General features: G+C 48.2%; 1 protein-coding gene across 1 annotated transcript in view; it reads right to left on the bottom strand.

The window, feature by feature from the left end:
• Positions 1-1,317: 1,317 nt before the first annotated feature.
• LOC147718384 (tumor necrosis factor ligand superfamily member 13B-like) overlaps positions 1,318-27,889 on the bottom strand; it is a 421,739-nt gene continuing 395,167 nt past the window's right edge. Inside the window, exon 6 of the mRNA XM_086918333.1 lies at positions 1,318-2,124. Coding sequence (XP_086774459.1) covers positions 2,009-2,124 — 116 coding nt within the window. The 3' untranslated portion in view covers positions 1,318-2,008. The remainder of the gene's footprint in view (positions 2,125-27,889) is intronic.

The following is a 27,889-nucleotide window of genomic DNA, read 5'->3' as shown; positions in this document are numbered from 1 at the left end:
CCACTCTCAGGTCACAGGTAGTTCTCAATTGCCTCCTACCCACACTCTGGTCACTGATAGTCCTCTGTTGCCTCCTACCCACACTTCGGTCACTGATAGCTCTCAGTTGCCTCCTACCCACACCCAGGTCACTGGTATTCCTACGCCACCTCCTCCCGACACTCAGGTCACTTACAGTCCTCTGTTGCCTCCTATCCACACTCAGGTCACTGATAGTTCTCCGTTGCCTCCTACCCACACTCAGGTCGCTGATAGTTCTCTGTTGCCTCCTACTCAGGGAGTTAGTTCTCAGGTGCCTCCTACCTACACCCAGGTCACTGGTAGTCCTACATCATCACCTCCCCACACTCAGGTCACTTGTTGCCATTAATCACCTCCTACCCACACTCAGGCCATTGGTAGTTCTCCATTGCCTTCTACTCATACTCAGGTCACTGATAGTCCTCTGCCTCCTCCTACCCAGACTCAGGCAACTGATAGTCATTAATCACCTCCTACTTACACTCAGGCCACTGGTAGTCATTAATCACCTCCTACCTACACTCAGGCCACTGGTAGTCATTAATCACCTCCTACCTACACTCAGGCCACTGATAGTCATTAATCACCTCCTACCTACACTCAGGACACTGCTAGTTCTCCATTGCCTTCTAATCATATTCAGGTCACTGATAGTCCTCTGCCTCCTCCTACCCACACTCGGGCCACTGATAGTCATTAATGACCTCCTACCTACACTCAGGCCACCGGTAGTCATTAATGACCTCCTACCAACACTCAGGCTACTGGTAGTCATTAATCACCTCCTACCTACACTCAGGCCACTGATAGTCATTAATCACCTCCTACCTACACTCAGGCTACTGGTAGTCATTAATCACCTCCTGCCTACACTCAGGCCACTGATAGTCATTAATCACCTCCTACCTACACTTAGGCCACTGGTAGTCATTAATTACCTCCTACCCACACTCAGGCCACTGGTAGTCATTAATCACCTCCTACCTACACTCAGGCCACTGATAGTCATTAATCACCTCCTACCTACACTCAGGCCACTGATAGTCATTAATCACCTCCTACCTACACTCAGGCCACTGATAGTCATTAATCACCTCCTACCTACACTCAGGCCACTGATAGTCATTAATTACCTCCTACCCACACTCAGGCCACTGGTAGTCATTAATCACCTCCTACCTACACTCAGGCCACTGATAGTCATTAATCACCTCCTACCTACACTCAGGCCACTGATAGTCATTAATCACCTCCTACCTACACTCAAGCCACTGATAGTCATTAATCACCTCCTACCTACACTCAGGCCGCTGATAGTCATTAAATTAATCACCTCCTACCTACACTCAGGCCGCTGATAGTCATTAATCACCTCCTACCTACACTCAGGCCACTGGTAGTCATTAATTACCTCCTACCTACACTCAGGCCACTGCTAGTTCTCCATCGCCTCCTACCCACACTCCTCCTAACTACGCCAAATGACCCTTGTAATTCAAGCAGTTGCAGTGTTCGGGGGTTCAGGTCTGGTTGAGATGTAGATATTTTACCAGCAAGAGCTTTAACACGTGTGACTAGAATGCAACTGCAATGTGCACAATAATATCTGAGCTGTATTAGAATACATATGATCTAGACTTTTTATACCAACAATGTGCGGCTCAGATTGGGCATATCCTAGTTTCTGGCATTGCTTGTGGTCTATTAAACAGCAGAATCAACAACTCACATGGAATTGATAAACATTAAAAATAGGGTTATGCACGTAAAGACATGGTGGCGAGAGAATGGAGAGTCTGGTTCATACAGACCACTATACGAAAGAAGGACTGTCGCGCAATGAGCGCAGTCAAGTAATGATATGCGACTCCTCAGAGCACAGGAGTCTGGTGGGGGTGATGAATGGTTCTTCCAAAGATCAGAACGTCATGTCACGTCACATGTTACACGTAGTCTTCAGTGTGGGACTGGGCTGAGCCTGAGCTGGTCACAACAGCTGTATGGCACCAAAAAATGTGGAATCACCATCTAGGGAGACTTGTGCCTGCGGGCGATCAGCAATAACCAACTCCAACTCATCTCCCTGCTCGAGCTTCACCACCCCTGAAGAGGAAGAGAAGGCAGACCACTGATCACCATACAAGGGAGGAAAGTCAGTCAAAATACTGCAATCACTAAACGTGCTAAAGTACTTTCCCATGGACCCCAGTGTAACACGAGTGCACCACAGACAAATAACACAGATACTCATGTTTGACACAGAGATAGACAACAGGTAAATATTTTAACATTATGAAGATAATCTCAGCACCGCCAAACAACATGTTTGTGACTGAAAGTGAACATATTGCAATGTATATATTTGCCTGCAGGTACAAGTGTTTGGATACATACTGCATGAGGCCAGAACCTGTAAGTTCTATGTCACCTGAAAGATAGCGCCATAATGTGTGATGTAGAGGCTCGTTACATCCTTTGCTGATGGACAACTCTGCTTTCTGAAGTCAAAGCCTGCCGGTCTATGTCACTCCAGGAATAGCTCTTCTGGCCAATGGTTACAATCTCTGTACCTCCAGTTTTTTTTGTTCTTCTCTCTGAGGCTGAGCCTGTGAGCAGAACTGGTTTGTGCATTCTGCATAACTGGAAGGAAAGATTTGCTGTCTACAGTCTGAACCTTTTCTGTGGCCTGAGACATTGTGCTGATGTCTCATGCCAAAGCGTATACGTACAAATTACCTGAGGTATAACCCTAAGATGAGGGATTGGTGAAGGTTTTGGGGCAGAGGGAATGGTCACAGAAGTGTAGGGGTGACACCGGCAGCCAATACAGGCCTTGGTTTTGTCTTGGGAGGTGTTAATTAGACTCTTCCTGCAACACTTCTGTCTATGTGCTGTACCATCTCTTCTTATCAGGATCACAGAGTGCTCCACTCTTCCCACTCAGGTGCTTCCACCTCCTCCAGTTTCCTCTCTCCTGCCTTGCTCACCCGTAGGTGCTTTCGCCAGGGACTCATCTTCATTCATTGGTGTTTGTGACTGGGTTTGCCAGTCTGAATACAAGCAGCGCAGATGTCTGCTACACATGAGGCTGATGATTGTCATCAGTAACAAGTGCCAGCATCCAAGCCTCATCTCTTCTGCATCATGTGGACGAGCGAGTAACCTATTTATTAGTCTGTCTCTTGCCATAACTACATGACTGCTATCTAAGCATGGGCGGAAAATCCGTTCCGCTCGCGGATTTTGCGGATTTTCGGTAAATTCGCAATCCGCGAACGCTCGCGAATTTACTGAAAATCCGCAAATTCGCACGCAGCGGATTTTTTTTTCTTGGTGATACAATTTTGCGGCGTGCGGCGTAAGTTCGCAATTGCGAACATGTAGGTGCGGCGGGCAGCAACAATCTCGCACTCGCGAAATTACAAAATTTGCAATTCTGCACAAGAAATCCACTAGCAAGCAGCATAGACCTTCTGAAAATGATGATTTTTATCAGAATAACTCCTCAGGTTGACATTTGCCTGCACTTTTTTGGATTTGAGGCCTTTTGACTTGCTTTGGATCACTTTTGGATTAGAAATCAACTTTCACAAGTAAGTTTGTTTGGGGCATTACATTTGCTGTTCTGCAGAAAAACGAGTTTTGCTAAACTGAAAGCACTCAGCAGGTGCAAAAGTTCAAATTCATCATTAGTAACCATTCCCTGTAGTGCTTCCTGACTGGGGCCCCTCCAGAGTTCAGTTGCTAGTTGCAACAATTGTATGACCCTGCTCTGACCCTCACAGCCGGACCATAGAAGAGCTACAAGTAGGCCACAAAGGTCCTGGAAAAAAAATTGCACTGCAACAGAAAGCAAATTACAGATAAGGAAGCAGGTGCCAGACTGGAATTTTAAAACAGTGACACATTAATAAATCAACCCCAAATTAATTCATGTCAGTTGAAGCAGGGCAGGTGTGCTTGCTTTTTCCCCCCATAATCTACAGTGATGATGATGAACCAGAGGGTGGCATTGATGTACCAGAGGGTGGCATGGGTGAAACAGAGGGTGGCAGTGTTGAAACAGAGGGTGCTGTGAACCTGTGATGATGAACCAGATGTAGAAACAACATAGTCGCGACCGTTGCGTGCCGACAAGTAAGTTCGCGATTGCGAACTGGTACAAAATCCTCGCGAACTGGCAAAAACCCTTGCGAACACTATAAAAACAAAAAAATCCACAAATTCGTGAGAATTCGCGGATTTTGCGGATTGTGAGTTCACAAATACGCAAACTCGCGAACGCCAGATTCACAAAATTCGCCCATGCTTACTGCTATCAGATCTATGGGGCAGATTAACAAGAAAGTGATGCATCTGTAGAGATGCGTCACTTTCCCTGCGCCTCTCTGAGAAATCCTTGCACCACCATGGATGCGCCATATTTACAATACGGCGTACCATGGCGCAAGGATAGACAGATGCGTCAGAAATTCTGACGCATCTTTTGGGGCAAAAGTCACGCATTGCTGGAGTTGTGTCTGTAAACGACCTTAAGTGGCAGGTTATTGATAAACTTGCACCAAATGCAAGGGGTGGAAATCAACAGACTATCCTGAACCGCTTGGAATGCAAATGGATTTACTATTGCAAAACTATTGAGAAAGGACTCAATTCCCTTGATGAATGAAACATGTGTATCTGATTACTATTCACTAAATGTCATCATGCTACCCATTATATAAATGTGCTGTTTAACGTTGTTATATGGTAAATTTTAAGGCCTTTTTAAGGTATACACTTGTACATATAATAATTGAATACTTAATCTGTAATTCACCTATGACATTGACCCTACCATATTCCCATTAATTTAAATTGTTTTCAGTAACTCCTCCATCATCGGGTTTTACGATTACTGAGGAATCCGTTCAATAGAATAATGCCTTCACTCTGTACAAAGAAGCACAATCTCTGCCCATGCGCGCTAAAAAACACTATACTCGCGCTCCACGCATGAGTTTCAATTCCCTGACGCGCATGCGCGTGTACAGGACGTTTATGCACGTGCGCACGCAACCAGGAAGCATTGATATCGTGCTCACCATTCGAGAATCACTGTAAGAGCAACTAAACAGCGAGGCCCTCGGACACCCCTCTCCAGCCGCCATATCGCCGTGATTAAGTAAGTCCCTTGATGGCACTGCCCTGACATCGACCACATCACTGTAGCTGTGTCTAAACTACTGCATTCTTGCTCCCTAGCTCCAGGCGACCCGATTTAAACATGACCAGTTACCTTCTTCCATAGCGAGTAAGCCGCTACTCGGACCCCCAAATACAGACTACAATTTTAAACAAAACTCAGTAAGTCCTTCCGACCTTCATTCCATATTGTCGAGGTCCAGCAAGTTCCTAGATTTTAATGTGCATGCTTAAAACGTTGCCCCTCGATAATCACTCGGATCTAGTAAGTCCAACACACTTTGAGCGGGTTTTCCCCGACCTTAGGCCTTCCGCATTACTTTTATTTAAATTTGATTCATAATGTAACAATTATACTTTGCCCTGGCTAACCGAGTCTAGTTATTGCCGCCTCGTGCGCTGTAACAATTATACCCTGTCATGATTTCACTGTTTCACGGCAGCATATTCCTTTGCTACTGTAGAATAGCTATCACTATGACCACTGGAGCGTTATCACAATTAAGTCTAAATAAGTAAGTAAGTCTAAATGCCTTCCAGTTTGACTGTACACACGGCGCCCCAGGCATTACGATATGATACCGATTTTCTTCTGTCCCCCTCAGAAATCTTTTCGGTCAATTCACCCGATATCCCGGTTACTCCGGTTCAAGTTTCGAATTCTCTGTCCAGATGGACTGTCCCAACTATAGAGTAAGTTACTCTTATAATGATTATGTCATCGCATGCATTTAAATGCCCCTTCCCCTCATGAGTAATAAATAAGCGCAGCACACATTGGGTTTGAATGCTAAGCGCCCCCTCACCTACTCTAAGCTAAATGTGCATGAAATGAAACATGCCACTGGGAGCACAAGAATCACTACACTAAGAAATTGATTATGTAGGTTCCCATGTTAATCTTACTTACCCCTCTGCAGTTTCAGGAGGCTCCTCAGTCCTGAAGATGATCTAAAATCAATATAGATCGAAACGTCGTCGACCCACTCAAGGAAATACCCCCACTCCATTGTATATATTTCTGTGGTTCATACCTTGTTGTTGTGTGACATTTCGTTTTTCACTATGTTCACTTGTGTCACGTTATGCACCTTGTCACTCATAGGAGCACCTGAAACTTTATGATATATGTTAAAACAGAAAATAAATTAAAGATTTTATGTTTACCTACATCTTTAGCTCCCCAGCGTGAATTAATCATATGCTATACTCCTTATTAGGCCACCCCATAACCATTGTTTTTCTAAAATAAAATAAATGAGTTGTGTCGCAAGCACGACGCAACTCCAGCAATGTATTTTGAGGCCTATTCCCACAACACAGCGTCACTCCTTACGCCTGCTTTAGGCAGTGGCGTCCTAGAAGTGACGCAGTGAAATCTTGTAGATTTCACTGCGTCACTTCTACAAGGCTTTTTTGCGTGGGAACGTCCACCCTGCATACATTATACCTGACGCAGATGTCATTTGCATACTGATGCAGGGTTATGCCTGCGCTTTTTAGTATTAAGTTTAGAGGCTCCATGTGTAGATTAAATAAAGTTGGACCCAGGAATATGTGCACGCCCCCCTCATGGCAGGTAATCCCACTGCTGATTATAGACCGTTGGCATCAGTAGTGGCTCAGCGGTCCGGCTGGCTTTGCTATGCATGAGCGCCCCTCGCTGGCTGGTTGCACTTGTATGGTGTCAGCAGAGACGCGGTCACCCTTCCACCTGATGGGACCCAGTGGGCGTGTCCCTCTTCAAGTGTCAATAGTGCACGTGGGACCAATGGGTCAATGCTCAGAGAGCATTTGTTCAGAGGTCCAGTCCTTCCCTTGAACCCCCGTGTTTGAAGGCCCCCACCCCACTCCAATGAATGTTGGGAGTTGTAATCTAATAAGACCTTCATTTCATTATCAGCTATTGAGAAAACAGTGATAAATAAAACACTGAGTCCCAGTTGTTGTAGCACTACATAAGCACTGTGTTTTAACAAAAAGGATTTTTAGGGAATAAAGGGGGATTGTGCAATGGGGCTTTCATTTCCTCTAGTGCCAAGACTAATGCTCTACTATGTATATCAAGGAATAATGTTTTTATGTTATGATACCATGGGGTGATGATACCACGGGGTCACTCGCCATGCCGGGGGAACATACAACTTTGGCCTCGGTCAATGTGCTCAGTGAAAGCTCAGATATAGTATCTATGTTTGGTATTAACTGATAGGGACAGCGCTTCACAACTGTAACCAAGGTATCTCGTATTTCAGACCATTTTTCCAAGATCTCAGGCGGTACACCCACCTCTGCTCCAAGGTGAACCATTTCTTGGTTTGGTTATATCCAGGGCATCTGCTGCCCCTTTCTCCAGTGCCATGCAGGGTAGGTCACCATCATTGTGGTTAGCTCCCAAAAAAGTGTTGTGCTAATTTGGTGTCATTCTTTTTGCACCTTATGGTGCTACGATCTTCCATTTATTCGTATCTTTATCTTCCGAGTAGTCATGCCAACATAGAGTAGGCTGCACGGACAGGCGATCAGGTATAGCACATTTTTACTATCACAGTTCGTTGGGCTCTTCAGGACCGATGGTCTCCATGTCCTGATGTCTACTTCCTTTGATGGTGCAGTCAAGTGTCTGTGCAAGTTTTCTAGTGCTGAGCACCATTAGCAGATATGTGCAGCCTTTGTCACTAATGTGCACTATGGTGTGCACTACTTTTAAAGGTGCAGTTGCGATGCTGGCTCCTGGTCTAAATCCAGATAAATTGTTTTCCAGGCACTGTCCTTTGGTGAATAGGTTGTTAAACTGTTTGTCCACCGTTTTTTCTAAAGTTTTCCCCAGCAGCAGATGATTGGCTATTGAAGGATAATTGGATGCTTAGGTAGGGTCGAGGTTAGGATTTTAACTATGCTGTTGATGTGGCTGGTCTTCAGTGCAGCTGGGAGGATACTTTGGTCAACATGAAAAACCAACTCTTTTTTAGAAACAAGTGGTTTGCTAATCACAGGTTTTTTTCCAAGTAACAAAATAAAGGGATTAATTGTGCCATACTATATATGAGAACCCAAGGAACCAATTCTTTTTAGAAACGAGCAGTGTCTAATCACAGGTTTTTGCGCACAGTTGTAACGGACAGGAATAAGACCTACTCCTAGCGCACCAGTTTGTTCCCACGTTACATCACATTGGGTCCTTTACCAGAAACAGATCTTATGTGATCCAATCACAGGGTTCACGGCCTTTGGGTATATCAATCCCAAAGTCCAGTTTAGACGGTGGAGTCAGAATAATCATAACATTTCGACCGTAGAGTTAATATATGTAACTTGCAACAATATTTTACGTATAGAAGAATCTCTGCACTCAGGACGGAGACTCCATAATCACAATTGGCGCATAGAATCACAATTTCAAAAACAAGGACCTTAAAGCCAGCATATAGGCACAAAGCCTATAGGCACCAGCATTGACCGCTATATAGGAGAAAGAGTATGAAGGTTGATCACAAAGCATTAGTGCACCAAGGGCAGTCGGATGAGAAACAGATAGAGCTACAAGTCGAGGCATTGCAAGGCACGGTATGTTTGTGCAGAGATCTAGCTATATATGGAATGTTTAATGATGACAGCAACGCCCCCTTCTAGTTTGTGTTGTCGGTCTGAATTGTATAATTTTGTGGAATGGGAAGGTGTAGGAAGGTGCTGGATTGTTCATTTAAACATGACTCCATGATGACGTCTGACTTGGCATTACGTATGTCAGTATATAGGGTATGTGTTTGAATTTAGGCTCAATCCTGTCAGTGTTTGGATAATTGCACTACTGGATAGGGGGGCACAAAGTTTTGCAAAGGTTCTGCCCGCTTTCTTCAAGGGGTCCCCACAAAATGACATCATGAGCTAGGCCCACCCCGATTTTATAGTAAGTAGTCTCTGTAAAGAGGGAAACAACCATTACAATGCAGCCATTACTACGCAACATCCTTTACATCGCATGCCATTACAACGTAGCCATTACAACGCATATCACTACAACGCATGCCATTACAAGCATGCCGCTACAAAGCATGCCATTATAAGGTAAGTAATAGGAAACAGTAAGTTTTACCCCTACACTATCCAACACTTACAGTACTGTCGCCCTAAAAGTATTATGCATTGTAACAGAATGCGTTGCAAGTGTAGTTTCTAAAAATGCGTTTTGGTGGCATGCATTGTAAAATCATGCGGTGTAATGGATGTTGCGATGTAAAAACTGCGTTGTAAAGGCATGCGTTGTAAAAGTTTGTGTCGTAACGTGTCCTATTCTGCAAAGGGCCGGCTTGGTGTGAGTCACCTGTCTCTCGATAAGAGATGCAAAAATGACAAAAGGGAATGTTAGCTTGGCGACAGTGGCCCCCGAATGCACCACGCCTGCGCACGCGCACTAACTCCCGGCTGCAGGGGAGCCTCAGATGCACTGTTTTCGCCTGCATAGAAAGGGTCTGTCAGCCCCTGGGGGGCGTGCCCTAGCTGCACTGCAGGGGGCCGAGGCTGCGGGGGGTGGTGACGCTGCCAGCGCGGCTTTCATTGAATGATCGACGGTGCCTCTCCGCTGGAGCTTCGCTGATTTACCGCCCCTTCTTGTCTCTGCTCCTGTTAACTCCTGGCCTTTGATACTTTTCTTCCTTCCATGCTATTTGTCATCCTATCCTCCCTAGTTTAATGGTAATCCGCTGTGTCTGTTCATTTGACCTCCTGCCTCCCCCTCTTTATTCGCCATAACCTAAGGGTTCCACTGTAAAGCACCTTGAGGCCCCTGGGCCACGTCCGGCTACAGAAACCAGACAAATAAATTATTCATATACATAAATGCGGCGCAGCTGGCAAACTTAAAAGAAGGCTCTGGCCAGCGGCCACACGTCACGGGCCGGGCCTCTGAAGTCTGAGAGGCTGAGGTTTAAGATTGGAACCGGTCCCTTCGGCATCAGAAACATCCCTCATCCGAGCCTTTTCACTTAAAGATCCGGGATACAGGCAGCTAGGAGCAGACATTGTAACCATGGAAGGCTGAATGTGATTAAAATGTGATTATTACCACAGTGGAAGGCCTGTAAAAGGATTTTATTGCTGGGCTAACGAAGACAGCTGGGTGGAAGCTGAAAGAAAGAGTGGAGTAAAGAGAGTGGAGTTGTGCTGGGAACCCCCTCACGGTATGTATCCAGGAGGGCCCCCATGTCACTCAGATGGGGTATCCGCAGAGTTCTACAGGGCCCCCATGTCACTCAGACGGGGTATCCACAGAGTCCTGAAGGACCCCCATGTCACTCAGATGGGGTATCCACAGAGTCCTGAAGGGCCCCCATGTCACTCAGATGTCACTCAGATGGGGTATCCGCAGAGTCCTAGAGGGCCCCCATGTCACTCAGATGGGGTATCCGCAGACTCCTGGAGGGCCCCCATGTCCCTCAGATGGAGTATCCGCACAGTCCTGGAGGGCCCCTATGTCAGTCAGATGGGGTATCCGCAGAGTCCTGGAGGGCCCCATGTCACTCAGATGGGGTATCCACAGAGTCCTGAATGGCCCCCATGTCACTCAGATGGGGCATCCGCAGAGTCCTGGAGGGCTCCCATGTCCCCCAGCTGAGGTACCTGCAAAGTCCCGGAGGGCCCCCATGTCACTCAGATGGGGTATCCACAGAGTCCTGGAGGGCCCCCATGTCCCCCATGTCCCCCAGCTGGAGTATCAGCAGAGTCCTGGAGGGCTCCCATGTCACTCAGATGGGGTATCCGCAGAGTCTTGGAGGGCACCCATATCACTCAGATGGGGTATCCGCAGAGTCCTGGAGGGCTCCAATGTCACTCAGATGGGGTGTCCGCAGAGTCCAGGAGGGCACCCATATCACTCAGACGGAGTATCCACAGAGTCCTGAAGGGCCCCCATGTCACTCAGATGGGGTATCCACAGAGTCCTGAAGGGCCCACATGTCACTCAGATGGGGTATCCGCAGAGTCCTAGAGGGCCCCCATGTCACTCAGATGGGGTATCCGCAGAGTACAGGAAGGCACCAATATCGCTCAGACAGGGTATCCACAGAGTCCTGAAGGGCCCCCATGTCCCCCAGCTGGAGTATCCGCAGAGTCCTGGAGGGCTCCCATGTCACTCAGATGGGGTATCCGCAGAGTCCTGGAGGACACCCATATCACTCAGATGGGGTATACGCAGAGTCCTGCAGGGCACCCATATCACTCAGAAGGGGTATCCGCAGAGTCCAGGAGGGCACCCATATCACTCAGATGGGGTATCCGCAGAGTCCTGGAGGACTCCAATGTCACTCAGATGGGGTATACGCAGAGCCCTGCAGGGCACCCATATCACTCAGATTGGGTATCCCCAGAGTCCTGGAGGGCACCTATGTCACTCAGATGGGGTATCCACAGAGTCCTGAAGGGCACACATGTCACTCAGATGGGGTATTTGCAGAGTTCAGGAGGGCACGCATATCACTCAGATGGGGTATCCCCAGAGTCCTGGAGGGCACCCATGTCCCCCAGCTGGGGTATCCCGAGAGTCCTGGATGGCTCCCATGTCACTCAGATGGGGTATCCGCAGAGTCCTAGAGGGCACCCATATCACTCAGATGGGGTATCTGCAGAGTCCTGGAGGGCCCCCATGTCACACTGATGGGGTATCCGCAGAGTCCTAGAGGACACCCATATCACTCAGATGGGGTATCTGCAGAGTCCTGGAGGGCCCTCATGTCACTCAGATGGGGTATCCGCAGAGCCCTAGAGGGCACCCATATCACTCGGATGGGGTATCTTCAGAGTCCTAGAGTGCCCCCATGTTACTCTGATGGGGTATCCGCAGAGTCCAGGAGGGCACCCATATCACTCAGATGGGGTATTCGCAGAGTCCTGGAGGGCCCCCATGTCACTCTGATGGGGTATCCGCAGAGTCCTGGAGGTCCCCCAAGTCCCTCAGATGGGGAATCTGCAGAGTCCATGAGGGCACCCATATCACTCAGATGGAGTATCCGCAGAGTCCAGGAGGGCCCCCATGTCACTCTGATGGGGTATCCGCAGAGTCCTAGAGGGTGCCCATGTCACTCAGATGGGGTATCCGCAGAGTCCTGGAGGGCACACATGTCACTCAGATGAGGTATCCGCAGAGTCCTGGAGGGTTCCCATGTCACTCTGATGGGGTATCCGCAGAGTCCTGGAGGGTCCCCATGTCACTCAGATGGGGTATCCGCAGAGTCCTGGAGGGCACCCATATCACTCAGATGGGGTATACGCAGAGTCCTGCAGGGCACCCATATCACTCAGAAGGGGTATCCGCAGAGTCCTGGAGGGCACCCATATCACTCAAATGGGGTATCTGCGGAGTCCAGGAGGGCACCCATATCACTCAGATGGGGTATCCGCAGTGTCCTGGAGGAATCCAATGTCACTCAGATGGGGTATACGCAGAGTCCTGCAGGGCACCCATATCACTCAGATGGGGTATCCGCGGAGTCCTGGAGGGCCCCCATGTCACTCTGATGGGGTATCCGCAGAGTCCTGGAGGTCTCCCATGTCCCTCAGATGGGGAATCTGCAGAGTCCATGAGGGCACCCATATCACTCAGATGGAGTATCCGCAGAGTCCAGGAGGGCCCTCATGTCACTCTGATGGGGTATCCGCAGAGTCCTAGAGGGCGCCCATGTCACTCAGATGGGGAATCCAGAGAGTCCTAGAGGGCCACCATGTCACTCAGATGGGGTATCAGCAGACTCCTAGAGGGCCCCCATATCCCTCAGATGGGGTATCCGCAGAGTCCTGGAGGGCACACATGTCACTCAGATGAGGTATCCGCAGAGTCCTAGAGGGCGCCCATGTCATTCAGATGGGGTATCCGCAGAGTCCTGGAGGGCACACATGTCACTCAGATGAGGTATCCACAGAGTCCTGGAGGGTTCCCATGTCACTCTGATGGGGTATCCGCAGAGTCCTGGAGGGTCCCCATGTCACTCAGATGGGGTATCCGCAGAGTCCTGGAGGGCACCCATATCACTCAGATGGGGTATACGCAGAGTCCTGCAGGGCACCCATACCACTCAGAAGGGGTATCCGCAGAGTCCTGGAGGGCACCCATATCACTCAAATGGGGTATCCGCGGAGTCCAGGAGGGCACCCATATCACTCAGATGGGGTATCCGCAGAGTCCTGGAGGACTCCAATGTCACTCAGATGGGGTATATGCAGAGTCCTGCAGGGCACCCATATCACTCAGATGGGGTATCCCCAGAGTCCTGAAGGGCACACATGTCACTCAGATGGGGTATTTGCAGAGTTCAGGAGGGCACGCATATCACTCAGATGGGGTATCCCCAGAGTCCTGGAGGGCACCCATGTCCCCCAGCTGGGGTATCCCCAGAGTCCTGGATGGTCCCCATGTCACTCAGATGGGGTATCCGGAGAGTCCTAGAGGGCACCCATATCACTCAGATGGGGTATCTGCAGAGTCCTGGAGGGCCCCCATGTCACACTGATGCGGTATCCGCAGAGTCCTAGAGGACACCCATATCACTCAGATGGGGTATCTGCAGAGGCCTGGAGGGCCCCCATGTCACTCAGATGGGGTATCCGCAGAGCCCTAGAGGGCACCCAAATCACTCAGATGGGGTATCTGCAGAGTCCTAGAGTGCCCCCATGTCACTGTGATGGGGTATCCACAGAGTCCAGGAGGGCACCCATATCACTCAGATGGGGTATTCGCAGAGTCCTGGAGGGCCCCCATGTCACTCTGATGGGGTATCCGCGGAGTCCTGGAGGTCCCCCATGTCCCTCAGATGGGGTATCCGCAGAGTCCTAGAGGGCGCCCATGTCACTCAGATGGGGAATCCAGAGAGTCCTAGAGGGCCACCATGTCACTCTGATGGGGTATCCGCAGAGTCCTAGAGGGCGCCCATGTCACTCAGATGGGAAATCCAGAGAGTCCTAGAGGGCCACCATGTCACTCTGATGGGGTATCCGCAGAGTCCTAGAGGGCCACCATGTCACTCTGATGGGGTATCCGCAGAGTCCTAGAGGGCGCCCATGTCACTCAGATGGGGAATCCAGAGAGTCCTAGAGGGCCACCATATCCCTCAGATGGGGTATCTGCAGAGTCCTGGAGGGCACACATGTCACTCAGATGAGGTATCCGCAGAGTCCTAGAGGGCGCCCATGTCACTCAGATGGGGTAGCCGCAGAGTCCTGGAGGGCACACATGTCACTCAGATGAGGTATCCGCAGAGTCCTGGAGGGTTCCCATGTCACTCTGATGGGGTATCCGCAGAGTCCTGGAGGGTTCCCATGTCACTCAGATGGGGTATACGCAGAGTCCTGGAGGGCTCCAATGTCACTCAGATGGGGTATCCGGAGAGTCCTGTAGGGCCCCATATCCCTCAGAAGGGGTATCCACAGAGTCCTGGAGGGCACCCATATCACTCAGATGGGGTTTCCGCAGAGTCCTAGAGGGCCTCCATGTCACTCAGATGGGGTATCCACAGAGTTCTGGAGGGCCCCCACGTCACTCAGATGGGGTATCCGCAGAGTCCTAGAGGGCCCCCATGTCACTCAGATGGGGTATCCGCAGAGTCCTGGATGGCCCCCATGTCACTCAGATGGGGTATCCGGAGAGTCCTGGAGGGCACCCATGTCCCTCAGATGGGGTATTTGCAGAGTCAAGAGGGCACCCATGTACCTCAGATGGAGTATCCGCAGAGTCCAGGAGGGCACCCATGTCACTCAGATGGGGTATCCGCAGAGTCCTGGAGGGCATCCATGTCCTTCAGATGGGGTATCTGCAGAGTCCTGGAGGGCTCCCATGTCACTCAGATGGGGTATCTGCAGAGTACAGGGGGGCACCCATGTCACTCAGATGGGGTACCTGCAGAGTCCTGGAGGGCACCCATGTCACTCAGATGGGGTACCTGCAGAGTCCTGGAGGGCCCCCATGTCACTCAGATGGGGTATTTGCAGAGTTCCTTTACCTCCCCCCTGTGTAGTAATTCCCATTAGGCGTGTCTATTTAAGCTATGAGCTCGGTACAGACAAAGCTGAGAGCTCTTACAGGGCTTCTATGACACATCCTCGAGGGCAGAAATATTAGGATACAAACATATCATGGTAAAAATAAACAGGCAGATTTACAAGCCCCTTGCGCCTCTTTTGCGCCGCCGTTGCGTCACTTTTGTGACGCAGCGGCGGCGCAAAAGATGCACCATGGTGCGGGGTATTAACAACGTGACGCATCTGGGAGATGCGTCACATTGTAAAGCCCTGCGCCAGAAGGAGGCGTTCCTGCGCAGGGGGGCGTTCCGGTGCAGGAACGCCTCCTAAAAGTGGCTCCGTGAAATCTACGAGATTTCACTCAGTCACTTTTAGGCCAATGCTGCTTTAAAACCCTGCGCCTGCTTGAAGCAGGCGTAAGGCTTGACGCAGCATTGAAAGAATAGGCCCCCCCCAGAGCATTGCTGGAGCTGCATCCCGCTTGCGACGCAACTCCAGCAATGCGCTGCTTTTACGGCACAGATGCGTGACGCATCTGTGCCGTTTTGGCCCCATGGTCCGCCGCACTGTAAATGCGGCGCATCATGGGTGGCAGAGCTGCGGCGCACAATTACTGGCGCATCCCTGCTAATTTGCAGGGATGCACCACTAATTGTAAATCTGCCCCACAGACTTCACATTTTCACAATGCATCTGTCAACTACAAAAATATTGTGAACCAAATGTCGCCATTACATGGGCAAGTTTATATAAATGCGTACAGGTAACATAATAATACCTTTAAAATAGTTACTTAAAAAAATGTAATACAATTATAAAAAAACTGTATATTATATAAACATTAACATTCATTTAATAATATAAAAAAAATCATACCAAAACGTAACTTTCAAATTAAAAAACACATTAAAAAATATACATTTTCAACATACAAGCTAATATCAAAAATGATTATACTATATTAAAAATATATATTTGTTTCCAAATATTTCTTCGTTGAATCATGACCAGGGTGGGTCTAGCCTTGTGGGTAAAAGGATTCCCAATGAATTAAAACAGTGCAGCATTTGCTTTTAATTCTAACCACCGCGTGCCCCTGGCCTGCAATCCACCCACAAGTTGGAGTCTCTCTGATGAGGATCTGCAAAGGCACTCATAAAAGTAACTTGTGAGTAAATTCACACGTGTAATTTACTCTTCAGCGTTTGAATACATTTACTTCTTCATACTTTGTAAATGAGTGGGTGTGCTTCAGTGTCACATAGGACTGTATGATCATGTATCTATACGGTCATTAGATGTTAGTGTTCCCATGCACCTGGGGCTAGAAAGCTGCATATAGATATTTATTTGGCTGCGGGCAACTGTGCATGTTATAATAATAATAATAATAATAATACTTATTCCATTTGTAAAGCGCCTGGTTACACCCAACAGTGTGTCCCGGCGCTAGGATAGAGACCCCCAGAAGAAGAGAAAGGAAAGACTATGCCTAGGGTAAGGAGAGAGGAGATACTGAAGAGGTCATGCAGATAATCCCAGATTAGGGGTGAAATAGCCAGGATTTTAGTCCCTTGCAAACATGTTTTCAGTAGGTTCAGCTCTCAGAGTCAATGGCAAAGTGTTACACTTTATGGCTGTGAGATAGCCAAAAGATGGAGCTCCCATCCGGGCTCTTTGGATTTTGGGCACCATGACCAGGAGGGCTCCTGTAGATCTCAGATTGCGGGCAGGTGTGTACGGGGTTATCATCGAGTGGAGGTCGCTTGGATCTTTATTCCCCAGAATTCTGTGGCAATAACACATAGCTTTGCCTCTTCTCCATTGGCAGCAAGTGAAGAGTAGACAGAGCTTTAGAAGTGGATGTGTCGTTACACATTTGCACATTCCTCTTATAAGAATAAATAAACTCAAATCTATATCATAAATAAGGCTCCCTGTTGTCCGTTTGTACTGAGTTTTACAGATAAATACAGACAGAGTCATTTATTTTCTTATCTGTATTTATTTTTAAATGTGGATAAAAACGGAAATTGGGTTACTTTTTGAGTCATTCTAATTACTGTCTGCCATGAATGCCAGGCCAATAGCTGTGTGGATTGATAGGTAAGGGGGCTAAAAAAGAAAGATATTTTAGTAAAGCGGTTTTAACAGCAGTAGAGATGCACAAGGTTGATACTGAAATGTGCATATTTTCTTAAACGTACATTAATTTATCTTCTGCGGGTGTTTACAGCATTGAAACCTAGTAGGCATTCAAGCATGAGTGCATATTTACAGGTTACTTAAATGTGGAAATATACAAATTTCAGCCTCATTTTTCAACAAAACCCAAAATAAATATGGATAAATACAGATAAAAATTAGCAAAACATATATATGGATAAATACAGACGGAAATGTAAAAAAAAATACCATAAAACCGGGAGCCCTAATCATAATGTGCAATCTACTGTAGATCTTGAGGATTTCTCTGGTCAAAAATGTGTGGACTCATGCAGTCGCACCTCCTATATAAAGATATTCAATTGAAAGACAACTTGCAACATCCTTTTGCATTTGATAGTGGGTACTTTACTCCTCATAATACATGGGCACATATCACACCCATTGTTGGTCTCAATTACTTTTTGATATTTCGCTCCCTCTTAAGCAAGAGACTTCCTGTAGTACATTTGAAGAATAAATGTGAATCTTTACAGTGCATATAAACACAATGCAGTCTGTAATAGTCTGAAAACAAATTTTAACTTAAGCAGTTTAAGATAAGTCACTTTTAAAGCTGACTTTGTGATTTTGAATGTGCAGCATCTCACCTGCTGTTGTGACCTGAATTATAATTATCTGATTATTCTATGTTACTTTCTCTCTAGCTGCTCAGCCAGGGTGAACGTGATGCATGGAATGCTGGTGTGAATGAAATGTTTGGGTGCCTGGATGCTTTTTTTAACAAACATCAGCATTACAATCACATTACAGAGGAAGGATGAATCCGGCGTCATGACTACAATAGGCAATAGGAATCATTAAAGAATATAGCCCGGAAAGTCTAGGGCGAAGGGGGATTTTCGTTGCATGTAGCAAGGGGAGTTTAACATATATCCCCCGATAGGCATTCCACAAACACCATATTCAAATCCACTTCTTAGGGCACCCTTTGGGACACATACACTGTTTTCTCCCGGAACATTGACCAGTCCAAGTCTTTCTCCCAGTCTCACACTGTAGGCGGGAGTAGGGCCCCCACCGCTGAGCAATATTTCTTTTGGCAATCATAAGCCCCAAAGTAGCCCACTGTGTCGTGTAGGTATTCAGATCAGTCGGCTTCCATATATTTAATAAGCATCTACAGGTTTCTAGGCGAAGAGGTGTGAACAGGGTGCCTGGATGCTTGAGTGGACAGTTGGAGTATGGGCTGAGCAGCAGGCAGACTGCTCCTGGTGGGGCTGCATCTCTACAACTCAACTACTTGTAACTGAACTCAATAAATCTACTTAAAACTACATCCTGGCTATGGACCTCATCACATACGTGTAAATTCCTTGTCTCTGCCATATATCACTTCATCTGTCGACCTCTAACATCAGGTTTGTTACCCTGTTCTCAAGTTGAGAGTGACCTCAAGGAGAAGAAACTGGCCGCACGCAGAGCAGAGCGCGCATGGAGAAGAGAATACTGCCCCGCCAAAAAAACCACTTACCTCTCCGTGCTCAAGGTATACAAGCAAGGCATCCTCGATGCCAAGACCATGTTCTATTCTAATAGGATACTGGCAGCAGAATCACAAACCAAGGAAATCTTCGCTACGGTATACGAGCTTGCCTCATCTAATAGAGCCACGGCTTCGATCCCCCCTTCCCAACTGCTCTGCGACTTGCTCAACGATTTTTTCGTTGACAAGGTCGCAAAGATCAAGGCCAACATCCCCCTCCCTTCCCCCACATTCACCAACCCTTCCCCACCTGCTGTCACTTCTAAACTCACTTCCATCCCCCCCCTGACTAAAGCCACGCTCCTCCCTCTGCTTCAAAAGGTGAAGTCAGGCTCCCCCCTGGACTTTGCCCCTGCTCACATCTTGAGAGAAATCTTCCTAGCCTGTCCAACTCCTCCCCTCACACTTCTGAATGACTCACTCAGTAATGGAGTGGTCCCCACTGGCCACAAATTTGCGGCTGTTATCCCTATCTTAAAAAAGCCCGGTGCCAACCCCTCATCCCCTTCCAACTACCGTCCCATCTCCCTCCCGCCTTACCTGGGTAAGGTCTTAGAAACCCATGTAACCAGCACCCTGAGCACCTATGTGGAAACCAATCACTGCCTCTCCCCTCGGCAGGCGGGCTTCCGCCCCCTCCATTCCACGGAGAAGGTGGTGATCTCAGTGATGGACAGCCTACGCGAGGGCATTGACATCAACCTCCCGCAGGCCCTCATTCTTTTAGACCTGTCCGCCGCTTTTGACACGGTGGACCACTCCATCCTCCTCACCCGTGTCAGGGTGGCGGGCATAGAGGGCCTGGCCCTCGCCTGGCTCGAGTCCTTCCTGAGTGATAGGGCCCAGGCGGTCCACCTAGCTGGTTTCACTGCTGCCTCCCGTAAGGTTGTATGCGGGGTCCCCCAAGGTTCCTCACTTTCCCCTCTTTTGTTTAACTTATACATCTACCCCCTTATTTTTATGTTACAGCAGCTTGAGGTCACGGTGTTCAATTACGCCGACGACCTCCAGCTAATTTTTAGCCTTTCCCACTCCCCCTCATCTTCCCAGAACGTTCAATCTGTCATGTTGTTCATCCAGGATTGGATGAACTGCAACCACCTCAAACTCAATCCGGACAAGACGGAGCTAGTCTTGACCGGAGGTGGTTGCAGTCCCTGGTCCCCTTCTCACTGGCCACTTTCACTTGGTGTTCCCCCGCTCCCTGTCCCCAAGGTCAAAACCCTTGGTATCTCCCTTAATCCTTCACTCTCCGTCCACTCACAGGTTAATTCGGTTGTTTCCTCCTGCTTCTTTTCCCTCAGAACCATTAGGAAGATCTCTCGCTTTTTTTCCCTACCTGCCCTAAAGATCATAGTGATGGCTATGGTGCTCTCGCGCCTTGATTATGGTAACATCATTTACAACGGCGCTCCGGCCTACGCCATTCACCGTCTGCAGCTAGTGCAGAACCAGGCCGCCCGCCTGATCCACGGCCTGCCCAAATTCCACCGTGCCACTCCCCTACTGCAGGCACTACACTGGCTGCCGGTGAAAGAGCGAGCCTTGTTCAAGCTTGGCTGCACCACCTTTCAGACCAAAATGGGCACCGCCCCGGAGTTCATTTGCTCCGTTATTAAGCCTTACACACCGGGCAGAGAGCTTCGTTCCACCCATCAGGCACTTCTAACCACCCACCGATTCAGAAAGAAAAAGGCGGGCGGAACAAAATTTGCAGTTCTCGCTCCTGTGTTCCGGAACTCCCTTCCTGCGGAACTCCGCACAAAATCTTCTTACACTGAGTTCTGGAAAGGTCTTAAAACCCTGCTCTTCTCCCGAGCTTACAATGTCTAAACTCCCTCCGCTCTTGTTGTCTCCTCGCAATCCAAAAGCGCCAAGAAACCGCGTGGTAGAAGCGCGCTATACAAATGTTTTTAAATTCAAATTCAAATTCAAATTATTGCTGCTGCTCCACTCCCGATCTACCTTGGACAGCTTGTGTACCCCCGACCCTTGCGTGGTGGGGGTCTCCGAAATCAAGGTATACCAGGTTCTGGCCCAATCCTCTAACTTTTCATCTCTCCTGACTTTATTCATTCTGATTAGTTCCGCTGACACCCATTACCTTAGATCCTTGGCCCAATTGTCCCCCCTAGGAGGCTGGGAGCCCATCCAGTTAATCACTATCCTTCTCTTGGCCAGCACCAGTCCCAGTTGGAGAAATCTACGAGTAAGCTTCATCTCCATTGGGCTGGTGAGAAGGCCAAAATTATCTCCCTAATGGACTGGGGCAGCGTCCATAATGTTACTTGTCGAAGACACTCCAGTATTGAGCCCCGAAAGAGTTGCAGCTTCGGGCATTCCCACAGCATATGTAAGAATGGGGCTTCATAATATCCGCACCTGGGCCGCAGGCAGAACGATCTGGATATATTTTATGAAGCACTTGCAGAGTCAAATAGGGTTGATGAGCAATATTAAATTGGGTGAGTTTAAATCTGGTATTGGAGCTGATCTGTTTAACTCCTTTGTGCACCCCTTTCCATTCGGAGTCTGTTAGGGGCTCGCCTAATGCTGCATCCCACTTGGTTTGGACCGGAAGATCTCCTCTCAGTGCTCTATAAATAGGAGATACCAGTCTATGGCCTCCGGCCAAGGTCACATGGGCCTGAAGGGTGGTGGTTATGGGCGGCTCTTCCGGGAACATCAGCCATATCTCCCATGCCACCGCCAAGATCTTAGCATACTGAAGGTACAGACCACTGCCCAAGGCAAATGCGCATTTAGCTTCTTCTCTATTCAGAAACTACTGTGCCAAATACTGATTGCCCCTAATCCGACAGCCTCCCTCCACTCATCTTGTGATGGACATAGTTCACTAATTTGCCCAAATGGGACTACTGCCCACAAGGGGGGAACCCAGGGCATAGGGTGCTCGACGCACCACTATTTTGACTGCAGATTCCCAGGTGGAGGCCACATGTCTAACAATATATGGGAGCTGTTCAGGCACTCGTGATCCCAACATGAGGAGATCCGGGAGAGGAATTCCCTGGTGAGTACCCATCAATAAATGTTTTTCCCAGTTGTCATTTTCATCAAGCCACTGTACAGCATGTTGGAGCTGTGGCACCATATAATAGAAATCCAACCTAGGAATCTGCAGTTCTCCCCACTCCCACGTTCTCTGTAATGTATTCAACTTTACCCTTTTACTTTTGTTCCCCCACAATAGATCAACCATCAGACGGTCTAACTGGAGGAAGTAGGCCCGTGGTATACGGTAGAGCGAGTTCTGCATTATATATAGGCATCGCGCAAGGACCACCATTTTGACCAGGGCAAATTGTCCCATCAGTGATAAGAGCAGATCACGCCAGAACTCCACTGATTTGCGGATACCCTCCACACATCTTCCCATATTATGTTCCAAATAAGCCTCTTGCGTGTGTATCAGCTGAACATCTAGATAGCGCACTTGGGGCCATATGTATCATCATGACCATTTGCGATTTCTAAATAGCGATTTTTAAGGAATCGCTATTTAGAAATCGCAAAATGGTATGTATGTAGGAAATCGCTTCTTTTTAGCGATTCCTTAACATTCCTAAATTGCGATTAGCAAATTGCTAATCGCTAATTTCTCATTCATTTCTATGGGCCAGGAGGCCCATAGGAATGAAGGGGAAATTTGCGATTAGCAATTTGCTAATCGCAATTTAGGAATTTTTTCAAGGGTGCAGGGGTGTCACAAGAACACCCTGCTGCACCCCTGAAAATGACATGTGTGGGCATATGGCGCACATACATGCCCTAAGGGCCTCTATGAGCGTCATATGGCACCTTTGGGTTTTAAATAAATTGCTTTTGTAAAAGAATTCGCAACTTACCACCAACTAGAAGTTGGTGGTAATTTGCGAATGCTTATGGGAATTTTTGAATTAATTTTCCTTTGATACATTGCATTTAAGGAATCGCACAATTTGTGATTCCTTAAGTGCAATCGCAAAATAAGGAATGGCAAATTTTGCGATTCCTTATTTTGCTGCCAAAATGATTCATACATACCATTTAGCAAATTAGCATTCGCAAAGGCCGAATTTCGGCCTTTGCGAATGCTAATTTGCTTGATACATATGGCCCTGAGTCTGTAATCCAGGTCATCCCCACAATGGTTAATTCACCTTCTTTTTCCCTCAGGCTTCCCATAGGGACAAACTTAGATTTCCCCAGATTAGGGCAGAGGCCCGATATTGCACCAAAAGCAGCTCCGGGACAGCCTCGCTGAGATGGCGAAAGTACACTAGAGTATCATCAGTGTACATTAATACTACGTGCACCGTTGGACCTAACGGAATACCCCACCGCATCATCCTGCTACGCAGTGTAATCGCCAAAGGCTCCATCGCTAGAGCGAAAAGGAGCATCGACAGGGGACAACCCTGTTAGTACCCCTCTGGATTTCCAAACTGTCAGATACTTGATTGCGAAGACAGACCCAAGCCGTTGGTCTAACATAAAGCAGTTTCAACTAGCTCAAATATTTTCCCCCAATCCAATTTTAGCAAGTACCATCCGTATATATAATCCCATTCAACAGTGTTGAAGGCCTGTTGAATGTCTAACAGAAACAAGGCCCAGTCCGAGTCTTGTAAGTGCTGCGTGTGCCAAATATGTGCCAGTCGCCGAAAATTATGCATGGTGTTTCAACCAGGGATAAATCCGGCTTGGTCAGGGTGGACCAGTTGGGTCATATATGGTTGGATTTGTGCCGCCAGCACCACACTAAGTATTTTCTCATCAACATTCAAATGAGATATGGGCCTTTAGGAGCCCGGGGACAAGGGATCTCTGTCCGGTTTAGGGACCATGGATAGCAGAGCTTCCATCATGGTATTAGGAAGTGCCCGCTTATCGAGAGCTTAACTAAACACCTCAAGGAGATGATCCACCAACTAAGGTGCAAACGTTTTGTAAAACTTATTCGGGAGGTCATCGCTGCCAGGACATTTCGCCGACTGCATTTTCTTAATTACTGTCAACACCTCCCCCCTAGTAAGTGGTTACCCTAAGGCCTCAGCTTCTGCTTCCTCAAGGGTAGGAAGTGTTATTGCATCTAGATGGTCTGGTAATGCTTGTGATCTGACCCGGGCGGACGCTGTGCATGTCTGTTGTAAATGAGTGGCAAATTATTTCAGTATCGCAGCTTGTGTATGCGCCACATCCCCTTTATCATTACGAAGTTGAATTACCGGTACCTGTTCTGTTTCCGTACAAATCAGTCGGGCCAGAAGCGCTCCAGATCAGTTGCCTTCCATATATAATCTTTGCCTGTAAGTGGTGTATTTGTGCTTCTCTAATCGTGACCAAGCCTCAAGTAATTCTCCTTTAACCCCCGCCCATTCTGCCATACCGGCTGGAGTCTTATATAGTGTGCTCTCTAAGGTTTGTAATCGTGCTTCCAAGGCATCAATATCAGCATTGAGTTGGTGCTGGACCCCATAGGTGGAGAAGAGTCTTGCCGGTGGCAGTGGCAGGCTCTATCCGCTTGCGCTGTGCTCTACTATTGTCTCACACTGTTAGCGCTGATCTATAGCGTGTCTTTTAATTTTAGCGAGTAAAGGCTAAATTTAAAAATTTGTGTGCTTAATAATCTTTGTCACTTTCCTGACTGTACCTCACCACCAGGCTGATTGTTAAGTCAGCCGATTCACATTTTCGCCGACTCCCGCCCCGGTCCGCTGCGTCCATTCTGGGCGTTTGATGCGGAGGGTGAGGAGGAGCCTAGCACTTCCGGGCTTCGGGCTGCCAGGTCAGCGTTCTAGTTGCGCTGTAGGTGATGTGTACTTAAACTGTTAGCTAAACGCAGTCGCGCTGTGGAGAAGAGTCTTGCCGGTGGCAGTGGCAGGCTCTATCCGCTTGCGCTGTGCTCTACTATTGTCTCACACTGTTAGCGCTGATCTATAGCGTGTCTTTTAATTTTAGCGAGTAAAGGCTAAATTTTAAAATTTGTGTGCTTAATAATCTTTGTCACTTTCCTGACTGTACCTCACCACCAGGCTGATTGTTAAGTCAGCCGATTCACATTTTCGCCGACTCCCGCCCCGGTCCGCCGCGTCCATTCTGGGCGTTTGATGCGGAGGGTGAGGAGGAGCCTAGCACTTCCGGGCTCCGGGCTGCCAGGTCAGCGTTCTAGTTGCCCCTACTGCCTATAAATGTGTGTTGGCCAGCGACCGTGCAGCGGACGCGTGCAGCGGACGCGCCGGAAGCGCGCCGAAGTCGAGCCAAAGTCCAGCCCGTCTGCGCCCGTCCGCGGCCGGACGGGGCGCGGGGCCATACACCCTGGTCAACCGAAGCCCCTACACATACGGTATGATAAACAATCCCTGTTGAAACTTCGACCCGCTATAACCCCACCATGTTTACACTCTATGGAGGCCCTATCAATACACAATTGTCCTATATGTCCTTTTATTCCAGACACTGGCTCAATGAAAGAACCCCCTAAAAGCCAGATAAAAGCTGCGCTTCTAAACTGCAGATCCCTCAGTAAACACTGCATCCAAATTTATCACCTACTCGAGGATGAAGCACTCGATATTTTGCTATTAACTGAAGCCTGGCTTGGCGAACAGTCAGACCCAGACATTATAGAGGCGCTGCCTCCTGGCTATTCCCTCTCCAGACTTGACAGGCAGGACGGTAGGGGCGGAGGGATAGCTATCGCTGTTAGAGCTCCGCTGGAATGCTCCATGTCTCCCCTGACAATTGACCACTGTGAAGCTGCTTCCTTCACTATCCTACTTGGGCCTCAACACTCCTTATCAGGTATTCTTATATACAGACCCCCAGGCAGACTGTTTGATTTCACGGCTAGCCTAGTAGAAGCTGCAGCACACCTCGCCTTGAGGAAATCTAGACTCTTAGTGCTTGGCGACATGAACATTCATTTTGACGATGTCCTTGACAAAGATGCCTCCTTCATAAAAGCAGAATTACTTTCCCTGCAGCTAGCTCTTAAAAACCAGGACCCCACTCACAGACAAGGTCACTTGCTCGACCCCGTATTTGGTAATTGGAATGGAGTGGAAGCGCTTCCTCCAATACCTGTCCCCTGGTCTGATCACTTTGTAATTCCTTTACAGATATGGGTGTCTGAGTCTGAAATTAGGAAAGATAGCACGCAGATCTACCAATGTCGAAAATGGAAAAACTTTTGTTTAGGTACTTTCATCGACAAATTTGAAGCAACAGGACCTCCAGGAGGGTCAGATTGCGAGACTGCCTATACATGTCTAAAGAACTGTGTTCTAACTGCCTTAGACAGTACCGCTCCCGTTCGTAAGTCGGTAACCAACAAGAAGCTGAGAAAACCCTCCCCGTGGTTTACATCGGAACTTCAGACTGCCAAATCTGCCTGCAAGAAACTGGAACGTGAATGGCGTACCAACTTTTGCCCAACAGCTAAAAACCTTTATAAAAAAGCGCAAAAGAACTACAACAAACTAATTCGCTCCGCTAAAGCACTTCATTATAAGACCCGTATTGGAGAGGCTGAGAACTCTTCAAAAGAGCTTTTTAAAATTTTTAAAGAAATCTCTGTGGTAACTAATGATAACATCTCCCAGAATGACTCTGTTGAAACGTGCAATGATATTGCTAAATACTTTGCCGGTAAAATTACCAACATCTACGCAAACTTCTCTAATGATCTGCCCTCAGGCTCTGACTTTATAGAGAACTTGGAGATCACTCATGCAGAGACATGTCTAAATTGCTTTTCAGTCCCTTCTACTACAACATTAACAAGCATCTGTAAAAGCATCAAATCAGGCTCCCCTCGGGATCCTGCCCCCCCCCAAGATACTAGCAGCTAGCCTTAAAGTCTTAGAACCATACTTCAGACACATTCTACAACTTTCCTTTGCCACGGCCACCCTCCCTGCGGAGTGGAAGAAAGCCATTGTACTTCCGATAAAGAAAAAACCGAACGTAAGTCAGGACATCTTAGAAAACTTGCGGCCCATCTCGCTGTTGCCTTATCTGGCGAAGGTGGCCGAAAAAATAGCAAACAATCAACTCATGGCCCATCTAGAGTCCAATAATGCTTTCCACAGTTCACAATCAGGGTTCAGGTCGGGACACTCCACTGAGACCACCCTCCTGAGAGCGACCGAAACCTTACGGGCAGGCGCTGATGAGGGCCAGACCATGGCACTGATTATGCTTGACCTTAGTGCCGCGTTCGACACTGTAGCACATTCCATCTTGCTGCAGTGTCTGAACAAAGCCGGGGTCACCAAGGAAGCACTGGGCTGGTTGAAATCATTTCTTACCAACCGTTGCTTCCAGGTCCAGAGAGGCATGCACCTCTCTGACAGCATAGCCTTAGAACAGGGGGTACCTCAGGGCTCTGCCCTGAGCCCCACCCTGTTCAATCTTTACATGGCCCCTCTGGCTGAAGTGGTTCAATCGTTCGGCATTGAATTAGTTTCTTATGCCGACGATACCCAACTTCTCATCTCCCTGTCCCAAGCCCCCTCCATTGCTGCGGACAACTTTAAAACTTGCATGCAGGCTCTTGCAGGATGGATGACCCAACACTGTCTGAAGCTAAATGGATCAAAAACGGAGGTTCTGGTAATTGGAGGCAGGGATACGAGATGGACCAAGGAGTGGTGGCCATTATGTCTGGGGCCGTTACCCACTCCCTGCAACGCAGCCAAGAACTTGGGGATCTGGGTTGATCCCAAACTCTCTTATGACAGCCATGTGCACAAAGTGGTAGGGAAATGCTTCGGGGTTATGAAGACCCTTAACCGCACCCTAGACCTCCTCCCTCTTGAAGCCAGGCGCACTATGACCCAATCTCTAGTGACCTTGAGAATAGACTATGGCAACGTGCTTCTCCTCGGAACAACGCAAAAAAACATCAGGAGACTCCAAGTACTCCAAAACACGGCAGCACGCCTAGTCCTTAGACTCCCA

This window comes from Lissotriton vulgaris, chromosome 4_1 (assembly GCF_964263255.1).
Source record: "Lissotriton vulgaris chromosome 4_1, aLisVul1.2, whole genome shotgun sequence".
In the NCBI taxonomy this organism is placed as follows: domain Eukaryota; kingdom Metazoa; phylum Chordata; class Amphibia; order Caudata; family Salamandridae; genus Lissotriton; species Lissotriton vulgaris.
This window is presented reverse-complemented; position numbering and strand designations above follow the sequence as displayed.